Source organism: Aethalodelphis obliquidens, unplaced genomic scaffold (assembly GCF_003676395.1).
Source record: "Aethalodelphis obliquidens isolate GAN/ISIS:26980383/991018 unplaced genomic scaffold, ASM367639v1 scaffold13, whole genome shotgun sequence".
Classification (NCBI taxonomy): Eukaryota; Metazoa; Chordata; class Mammalia; order Artiodactyla; family Delphinidae; genus Aethalodelphis; species Aethalodelphis obliquidens.
Window position 1 is genome coordinate 4682905 of NW_020837957.1, and position 10840 is coordinate 4693744.

Sequence of the window (10840 nt, forward strand, 5' to 3'; positions counted from 1 at the left end):
TGGCAATCTGTATATCTTCTTTGGAGAAATGTCTATTTAGGTCTTCTGCCCATTTTTGGATCGGGTTGTTTGTTTTTTTGATATTGAGCTGCATGAGCTGCTTGTAAAATTTAGAGATTAATCCTTTGTCAGCTGCTTCATTAGCAAATATTTTCTCCCATTCTGAGGGTTGTCTTTTCGTCTTGTTTACAGTTTCCTTTGCTGTGCAAAAGCTTTTAAGTTTCATTGGGTCCCATTTGTTTATTTCCATTTCTCTAGGAGGTGGGTCAAAAAGGATCTTGCTGTGATTTATGTCATAGACTGTTCTGCCTATGTTTTCCTCTAAGAGTTTTATAGTGTCTGGCCTAACATCTAGGCCTTTAATCCATTTTGAGTTTATTTTTGTGTATGGTGTTAGGGAGTTTTCTAACTTCATTCTTTTTTTTTTAATTTTTATTTATTTATTTTTGGCTGCTTTGGGTCTTTGTTGCTGCGCGCAGGCTTTCTCCAGTTGCCGCAAGTGGGGCTACTCTTTGTTGTGGCGCACGGGCTTCTCATTGCACTGGCTTCTCTTGTTGTGGGGCATGGGCTCTAGGCGTGAGGACTTCAGTAGTTGTGGCACGTGGGTTCAGAAGCTGTGGCTCGCGGGCTCTAGAGAGCAGGCTCAGTAGTTGTGGCACATGGGCTTAGTTGCTCCGCGGCATGTGGGATCTTCCTAGACCAGGGATCTAACCCATGTCCCCTGCATTGGCAGGCAGACTCTCAACCACAGTGCCACCAGGGAAGTCCCTAACTTCATTCTTTTACATGTAGCTGTCCAGTTTTACCAGAAAAGAGGCTGTCTTTTCTCCATTGTATATTCTCGCCTGCTTTATCAAAAATAAGGTGACCATATGTGTGTGGGTTTAATCTCGGGGCTTTCTATCCTATTCCATTGATCTATATTCCTTTTTTTGTGCCAGTACCATACTGTCTTGATTCCTGTAGCTTTGTAGTATCGTTTGAAGTCCAGGAGCCTGATTCTTCCAGCTCTGTTTTTCTTTCTCAAGATTGCTTTGGCTATTCAGGGTCTTTTGTGTTTCCATACAAATTGTGAAATTTTTTTGTTCTAGTTCTGCGAAAAATGCCACTGGTAGTTTGATAGGGATTGCATTGAATCTGTAAATTGCTTTGGGTAGTAATTTTCACAATGTTGATTCTTCCAATCCAAGAATGGTATATCTCTCCATCTGTTTGTATCATCTTTAATTCCTTTCATCAGTGTCTTATAGTTTACTGCATACAGGTCTTTTGTCTCCTTAAGTAGGTTTATTCCTGGTATTTTATTCTTTTTGTTGCAATGGTAAATGGGAGTGTTTCCTTAATTTCTCTTTTAGATTTTTCATCATTAGTATATAGGAATGCAAGAGAATTCTGTGCAATAATTTTGTATCCTGCTCCTTTACCACATTCATTGATTAGCTCTAGTAGTTTTCTGGTAGCATCTTTAGGGTTCTCTATGTATAGTATCATGTCATCTGCAAACAGTGACAGCTTTACTTCTTTTCTGATTTGGATTCCTTTTATTTCTTTTCCTTGTCTGATTGCTATGGCTAAAACTTCCAAAACTATGTTGAATAATAGTGGTGAGAGTGGGCAACTTTGTCTTGTTCCTGATCTTAGAGGAAATGGTTTCAGTTTTTCACCATTGAGAATGATGTTGGCTGTGGGTTTGTCATATATGGCCTTTATTATGTTGAGGTAAGTTCCCTCTATGCCTACTTTCTGTGGGGTTTTATCATAAGTGGGTGTGAATTTTGTCAAAAGCTTTTTCTGCATCTATTGTGATGATCATATGGTTTTTCTCCTTCAATTTGTTAAGATGGTGTATCACATTGGTTGATTTGCATATATTGAAGAATCCTTGCATTCCTGGGATAAACCCCACTTTGTCATGGTGTATGCTCCTTTTAATGTGCTGTTGGGTTCTGTTTGCTAGTATTTTGTTGAGGATTTTTGCATCTATGTTCATCAGTGATATTGGCCTGTAGTTTTCTTTCTTTGTGACATCTTTGTCTGGTTTTGGTATCAGGGTGATGGTGGCCTGGTAGAATGAGTTGGGGAGTGTTCCTCCCGCCGCTATATTTTGGAAGACTTTAAGAAGGATAGGTGTTATCTCTTCTCTAAATGTTTGGTAGAATTCGCCTGTGAAGCCATCTGGTCCTTGGCTTTTTTTTTGTTGGAAGATTTTTAATCGCAGTCTCAATTTCAGTACTTATGACTGGTCTGTTTATATTTTCTATTTCTTCCTGGTTCAGTCTGTTTATATTTTCTATTTCTTCCTGGTTCAGTCTTGGAAGTTTGTACTTTTCTAAGAATTTGTCCATTTCTTCCAGGTTATCCATTTTATTGGCCTACAGTTGCTTGCAGTAATCTCTCATGATCCTTTGTATTTCTGCAGTGTCAGTTGTTTCTTCTCCTTTTTCATTTCTAATTCTGTTGTTTTGAGTCTTCTCCCTTTTTTTCTTGATGAGTCTGGCTAATGGTTTATCAATTTTGTTTATCTTCTCAAAGAACCAGCTTTTAGTTTTATTGATCTTTCCTATTGTTTCCTTCATTTCTTTTTCATTTATTTCTAATCTGATCTTTATGATTTCTTTCCTTCTGCTAACTTTGGGGTTTTTTGTTCTTCTTTCTCTAATTGCTTTAGGTGTAAGGTTAAGTTGTTTATTTGAGATGTTTCTTGTTTCTTGAGGTCGGATTGTATTGCTATAAACTTCCCTCTTAGAACTGCTTTTGCTGCATCCCATAGGTTTTGGGTCGTCGTGTTTTTATTGTCATTTGTTTCTAGGTATTTTTTTATTTCCTCTTTGATGTCTTCAATGATCTCTTGGTTATTAAGTAGTGTATTGTTTAGCCTCCATGTATTTGTTTTTTTTACAGATTTTTTTCCTGTAATTGATATCTAATCTCATAGCATTGTGGGATCTTCACAGACCGGGGCACGAACCCGTGTCCCCTGCATCGGCAGGTGGACTCTCAACCACTGTGCCACCAGGGAAGCCCAGCACTGGGTTTTCATACAATATGAGGAATGGAACTGGAGTTATAAATTTGGTAGGTTAGTTCACTAGCATAAATTTATAAATCTGTTTTTTGTAAGTTGTATTGGTTTGGGGCTGCTCGAATGTTTAAAAATTCATCCTTTTCCCTCTCCCACTTTTTTTGTATTATAGTTAGAAAAATTCCCTGTGAAATTACATCCTGTTGCAGTTGACTTAAAGGGAATACAAGTAAAGGCCTTGATTTGTGCTGCATGGGCTGGAATTAAAGGAAGGCTGCTGCATGTGTCTGGGATGGACCATTGAAGTGGCACTGGCAAACAAAGGAAGAAACCCAGAGAAAAGTACAGCTCAGATGGGAGGATGGGGGTTGAGCTAAAGCTGCCTCTTCCCAACTTGAAATCTCTTATGGACCACTTACATGGTAATCTTTGGAATGTTTTATGTTTTTATAGAACAGCCACTTTGAGATGGAAGTCCAGAATTTCATTCAGACACCATGGGAAAATTTCAAATGCATTTTTGTGTAATAAAGATACCCAGTTTGGATCTTTATTTTATTCATATTTAATTTAAATTTGGATAAAACTATTTCTCCAAGTCCCTCAGAAAGAATAAATAAGCAGTTTACATTCTAAAGTCTTTCATGTCCAAAAACTTGTCTTTCTTTTGTTCTCAAATATAAATGATGATTCATCCGAATAGCAGATTCCTGGATTGCCATTTTGTTAGAAGTTGAAAATGGCTTACTATTTTCTAGCCTCAGAGATGCAGATGAGACATATGAAACTGATTTGCTATCCTTTCCTTTGTAATTAACTGCTTTTTTCCTGTGCCTTTGGAATTGGGTAATTTTACCATAAGTCTAGCACTTAGTAACACTTTTGATTTGAAGATTCAAGTCTGTCTTAAACAAAGGGCACTTTTTTCTTATATTTCTTTGATTATTTCCTCACCATCTGTTTCTTACTCTCCTGCTTTATGTATTAAATATATATTTTCATACTGAGTATCCTGAATGTATCTACATGTCTCTCTTCTGATTTCCATTTTTTGGTGTTTTTATAAGATTGTGCCTTTATTTGATCTTCTAGATTACCAATTCAGTCTTCATCTGTATTCTATTTTTAATTTCCCTACTCAGTTTTTGATTCAAAAATGTCTATTATTTTTCAAATACCCTTTTCTCCTGTTTACTGTCCTTAAGAGAGATATTTTCTAAAGTTCTCTTCTGTTTCCTCCCATAAGTCTGCCTCGTTAGGAGTCAGGTACCTGTTCTGATTGTTTGGCTTCATCTCTATCCTTCATGTGAGTCCCCTTAAATGACCTGTGGTTTCTCTTTACTCATTTCAGTGAGTGTGGGTTCTTGCAGCACCTATGAAGGTCAGGCTATTTGGGACTCAGGTAGTATCAGGCAGTGAGAGAAGATTCTTTTGCAGTGATCAGTGGTAAACAAGCTGTCATGAGAGGGTCTCACATGGCAGCTGAGGGAGTGAGAAATGAAGAGGCCTCCAGAAATGGTTCTCAAACCTCTAGTTGTATATTAGAACCATCCGGGGTGCTCTGAAAAATTACCTATGCCCAGACTCTTCCCTACTAGTTAAATCACAATCTCTAGGGCAGGGCTCAGTGCATTTTCCAAATACTCTGAAGTGAGCAGCCACTGCTGAGAAGCTTTGCGGGAGAGTCTCAGGTTTCTCCAGGTATGAGCAATAAGTGGGAGTCCTCTTCCAGCTGGAGGGAAGAGGAACCATCCAGCCCAGAAGTGAAGCTCTCGCCACAGAGAGCTAGAGGAGGCAGGGCTGTTACCTGCCCAGAATCCTCGTGGGGCCTTTAAAGAACCTGTGCCCAGGTAAGGGAGAAGTTGTGTGGGTAGCAGCAAGCAAGGCATGAATCTCTGTTTTCACTTACTTAAATGTCTCCTTCTCCTTTCTGCTCCTGTCCCTCCCCAACCCACCTACCTATTATAAGTCACACTTTACCTAGGATTTTATCGTCAAAATGATTGCCAATTACATATGATTGCCATATGTAAACATGGCTCGTGTAACTCATTACTATCTTATTTATTTATTTATTCAGTTTTGGCTGTGTTGGGTCTTTGTTGCTGCATGCGGGCTTTCCCTAGTTGCAGCGAGCGGGGGCTACTCTTTGTTGCGGTGTGCGGGCTTCTCATGTGGAATTTGACCAATTAAATTTCACTATAGGCTCTTACCATATTCTCTATATTTCATTATCTTTCCTTATGCAAGTTTATCCTTCTGTCGTAAAAATATTTCTGAAAGGAATATTATTTTGAATTTATTTTTAGGAAAATAATTCTTCTAATGAGAAGACCCTATTAATCTAAGTCTGTCTACTTACTCCTAAATTGTTTCCTATTTCTTACCACTTAATAAATGGTAAATTTGCCATTTTCATCTGATAATCCAGTACTGAATGCTTAGGTGTTGAAGAACTCACTCTGTTTCTCTTTAAACATTTCTTATGTTCCAGGTAATTTTCTAAAATGAGTATGGCTCTTCTTTTTTTTTTTTTTTTTTTTTGCGGTACGCGGGCCTCTCACTGTTGTGGCCTCTCCCGTTGCGGAGCACAGGCTCCGGACGCACAGGCTCAGCGGCCATGGCTCACGGGCCCAGCCGCTCCGCGGCACGTGGGATCTTCCCAGACCAGGGCATGAACCCATGTCCCCTGCATTGGCAGGCAGACTCTCAACCACTGCGCCACCAGGGAAGCCGAAGTATGGCTCTTCTGTAAAAGGTCCAATTATGAAAAGTTGCAAAGAAGAGTAGATTTGGTGTTTATTGACAAATCTTAAAGACTATATACAAATGAAAGGCAAAAGACTGAGATTTTTGAATGATTATAAAACTCTCTCTGTATCAGGAAAGTAATCTTAGGAAAGTCCTTCCAGCAAATTCTGGGTATTTGTGGCCATCACCTTTATCAGTTCCCTTTTATCCGAGAAAAATGCAGAAATCCTGAGATAATAGTTACATGGAAAAGATGTCTCTGGGAGTAACTGAAAAAGAAGCCCTATGCATTTTAATGGTTTTCAATCCTAGCTTTATGTAAGAATCATCTGGGAAAATCTTTAAAATAGTAATGCCTAGGACCTACTACAAACTAATTAAAGTTGAATCCAATTACTTTAAAGCTTCCCAGTTAATACTAACATGCAGGTGGGTTGAAAACCACTGCTCTGAAAACAAAGCTCAGCTACAAATCGGGTAGCACCAGGTTGAGCGTTGCTATGATATTAAGCAAGCCAAGGAGAAACATGGAACGGATGTCAGTGTTGGGCAGCATGGTTATAGTGGGACACAGCTGGAGGAGGGACTCATCCAGCTAGAGGACGATGACCCTGGACCATCAGTGTCAGCATCACCTGGAAACTTACTAGACATGCAAATTATTAGGCCCCAGCCCAGACCTACAGAATCAAAAACTCTGCCAGTGGGGGCCCCCAATCTGTGTTTTAACTAGTCCTCCATGTTTGAGAATCACTGGGCTAGAGCAGGGTTTCTCCATCATTACTGTCCATGGGAATCACCTGGGGGATCTTGTTAACTGCAGCTGTCATCTGGGATGAGGTCAGAGATTCTGCATTTCAAACAAGCTGCCAGGTGATGCCAATGCTGCTGGATGATGCCAGTGCTGCTGGATGGAAGACAACACTTTGAATAGCAAGAGACCAGAGATCAAAAATGAAAGAGGCATGCAGTTACCAGGAGTTACTATGGTACTGGTGGTGGTGGTTATGATGGAAGGTTTAGGCTAAGCTGAAAGCTGTGTGACTCAGATCTGACATCTTGGCGTAGTGTAGGAGTGAGGTTTGTGAGCACTGGTGGAGGCTGGTATCCTTTTATAATTAACGTAACTTATAAGACCAGGAGCTGCATCTCAAGATTTGGAGGAATTAAATCTGTGCAATATAGCCAGTGTAATCAGCATATCATTGTTGATATGGGGAAAAAACTTACCGCCTTACGCTCTGTTATTTAAGTAATCGTTCCTCTATGGCTGAAAAAGGACTCACTGCAAGATGATTGGCTTCCTAGAACAGGCAGTTTCTGGAGATACTATAAATTCTAATAAAAGGTTTGGTTCTCTGAGGAGCCCCCATAATTTTTAATGACCTCTTTTGCTATTTAATGATATTTCTAAAATCCAAATCTGAGTATGCACTGCCCTGTTTAAACCCTGCAGCAGCTCCTCACTGAAGGAGATTGGCCAGCAGTGCTTTACTTGGCTCATAAGGCCTTGGTGATCTGGCCTTTATTTACCCCTTTAGCCTCATTTCTTACCAATCCATCTCCAGTCTCTACCCCATATCCCTTTCAAGTCTAGCAACACTGAACTACTTTTGGTTCCTCAAATGAGCTGGGCTTTCCTTTGCCTCTGGCTGACCCTTTGTTCATGTTATTGCCTTGGCCTGGAATCAATTTCTCTCTCTTAAATCTTGTTGCCTCTTCACTAACTCTCTGGGTCTCACCTGAGGGGCCACCTCCTCTAGGAAACTTGCAGATCCTCACATTAGGAATCTCTCTGTGGCAACTGGTGTTTGCCCGTTCGCTTATCTGAATCTCCATTGAAGAGATAATATTTCACTCTTGCTGTCATATGCCTAGAGTATAGTAGTCATTCAGTAAACACTTGTAGAATAAAATCAATAAATTAAAATTACAGTTGTATGGGATAGCAGAGCTACTGTTAACAAAAATTAAAATGAAATTGTCCGTAAGAATTCTTTATTTGAACTTGGTTTAGGGCCAATCATTCAAGCATGAGTGACAGTACAAAATTGCCACAAAGCTACTTGAAGAGAGGCAACTGTTAGAAGTGGTCTTAAAAGCAAAACTCGGAGCCTAGATATGCTGCCAGTTGGACTTATTTGTATGTACTAGATCCTCTTCATTTCTTCAACCAAATTTTCTTTCTTTTGGCCTAGGTTACACCCTAATTCTTGTGTAAATTCTTGACATTTTCCTGTACTTGTGTGTGTGTGTGTGTGTGTGATAGTTTTGGTCCTCTGAGCACCGAGCAAGCAAAATTTACTTGGTCTTTGAATCTTGAAACTATGTGCCTGTTTGTCTTTATTTTGGACTCTGATTTCAAACTTCAACTTAGCCAGACTTAAGCAACTCAAAAGGAACATTACTCAGCTATTGATATCCTCACTAAAGACAGGATCAATGATGCCTTTATAAACTACAGAAAGGAAAGGGAAAGCAACAGTATCATCCTGGAAAATACTGTCATAAAACACACTGCACGTTATCTTTAAATGTGTCTAATGGGTCATTAGCCATATATTATGCTATCACATAATGGTATACATATATATAAATTCAAAAATATAAATATATACAAATATAAAATATATATAATTAAAATTATATAATACATGATATATAATAAGACATTATTTTTCCCTTCTCTACATGCCCAACTTCCATTTTATGCAACTTTTTCTATGTATTATTAAAATATTCTATTTTAACATGGATAGTTCTATAAATGATTTCAAAGTAAAAGTATTGGCTTTTATCGGCTGTACATAAAAACAAAATAGTAGTGAAAGAAGTTTGTGATAAAGCTGAATTTCATAAACCACTAATATTTATTTGTGTTAGGAACAAACTCCTTTTTCTTATGGCTGCACAATGGAAACATGTTCTGACAACCTGGTAAATCATAAACAACAAAAATCTGAGTAAACTGTATTTTGAGTCCAAATGATCTTGTTTTACTTTAGATTAAGACATATTTGTCCAGTTGTCTTCTGGACACCATCACCTGGATGCCCCACAGGCATCTAAAACTTAACATATCCAAAATAAAGCTCAGCATTTCTCACTCTAATCTCTTATCCACTCCAATCTGCTTTTCATCCTATGATCTCCACCTAAGTACAAAACACCAAAGTACATCTAGTCACCAAGACCAAAAGCTGGAAATCATTCTGTTGAATGTGGTAGTGATAAGAGCATAGGCTCGGAAATCAGACTGCTATGTCTAAATCCAGCTTCTGCCATGTGTTAGCTTTGTGACTTTGGGCAAGTTATTTTACCTCATCAAGACTTGGGTTTGGCATCTGTAAAACTGCACTTAATACAATGATTTACTACAGAATAAATGAGGTAAGAACACACTACCACCAATGTCCAACTGATTTGAAGTCCTATTGATTCTGTACCTGAGTATTTCTTTTGTCTGGGCTCTTCTCCACATTTCTGATGCCTAGAAAATTATATAGCATTACATACATACACAATGCCAGTGAAAGACCAATTATTACATATTCAGGCTACCCCTTGTAAGTACACAGAGAAACTGCCTTACTTAGTTTTCTAGGCCTACTTTTTTTTGCAGTATATTGGTTAAAGTTTGAAATAAATCCTGACATTAATTTGGGGCGATATAGTAAAGCTCAAGAAGTCTTTCTTTAAAAATCTGGAATTATAATTACTATATACAATTATCATCTGCAATAGTGAAATATTATAATTAATATTTTATAAACTAGGAATATTCAGAATGCTAATCTAGCATATTGTAACTCATAACCATTATGAAATATACATGCTTGACAAAGCTTACATTTAATATAGATTGCATAATCTAAGACAAATATAAAATAATGCTTTAAAAGTTCAAACTGAAAGTTTGAGGTAGTTATGATGATTACCTTTTTGTTTTTTTAATGCCATGTGATCTGTCTTTTGTGATCTTTGATTCTGCCTCAGATATGGAGGTAGCAATATCCTTTTCAAATTCCAACTGAAAATCAAATGTCAGGGGCATCACTGAAATCTTTTTCTTTACTTCACTCTGAAGGCAGTTTTTCTGCAGCAAATCCAAAACATAACTCAGTGAAAAAGGGAGCACTTTTCATATAAGGCAAATCCGGTATGGAAAGGACAAAATTAATCTCACTTCATACATACACACACTCACACACAGAATTTATGTGGCAGGCAACAATGGAAAAATAATGCAGACTGAAAATTGGAGGCCTTGTGTACCAACTCTTTTTCTATCTATGAAATGAGGGTGTTGGACTAGATGATCATGAAGGCTCCCTCCAAAATCCAAAGTCCAGAATTTAAGAACGACCTATATATTTAGCAAAGACAATATTGATACATAGAATTATTGGAACTATAGCTGGCAGCTCTCTCCAACCTGCTCTTCTCCCTGGAGCCACACACATGGTGGAAGATGAGCCAGAAATAGAGTTAAGAAAGCAATCGAAAGAGAACTTTGTTCAAGTATTTATACAGATGGACTGAAGAGGGAAAAGCGTAAAGCTAAAGAGTGAGTTAAGGAGCCGAAAATCTTCTTTAAAACATTCTCTCAGAGCACAGCACAGAGGCATAAAGAGATAAAAACCTTTTAATGGAAAATTGAATTTTAGCCTATATTTTACAAACCTTTGCTCTTATGGCCAAGAGTGTCTTTGCTTGCTCATCCAGAATATCTAACTTCTCTAAGATTTTTTTTGCCATTGTCAGTCAGTAAATTCCTATTTTAAAAGGAGGGGAAAAAATAATAAATCTCCAAAGCAATTAAATTTAAACATATAATCAATTATTTAGGCATAAATTAAGAGATCCACTTTTACATTACTGTTTTAGGTAAAGAAAAGAACTGTATAGATCATGGAATAAACCACAGAATTGCAGAGGTACCCAAGTTTTTTAGATAGAAGCTCATATGATCAGAATTCCCGGAAGCATGTGGGCCCCAGGAATTTTTTTTTTTTTTTTTTTTTTCCGGTACGCGGGCCTCTCACTGCTGTGGCCTCTCCCGTTGCC

The 10840-nt window shown here is 38.1% G+C and overlaps 1 protein-coding gene across 1 annotated transcript in view; it reads right to left on the reverse strand.

Annotated features, from left to right (window-relative positions):
* Positions 1 to 10531, reverse strand: part of CUNH1orf141 (chromosome unknown C1orf141 homolog) — a 37004-nt gene extending 26473 nt beyond the window's left edge. The window contains 2 exon segments of the mRNA XM_027114520.1: positions 9712 to 9869; positions 10457 to 10531. Of these exon segments, the coding sequence (XP_026970321.1) occupies positions 9712 to 9869; positions 10457 to 10531 (233 nt within the window).
* Between the last annotated feature and the right edge of the window lie 309 nt (positions 10532 to 10840).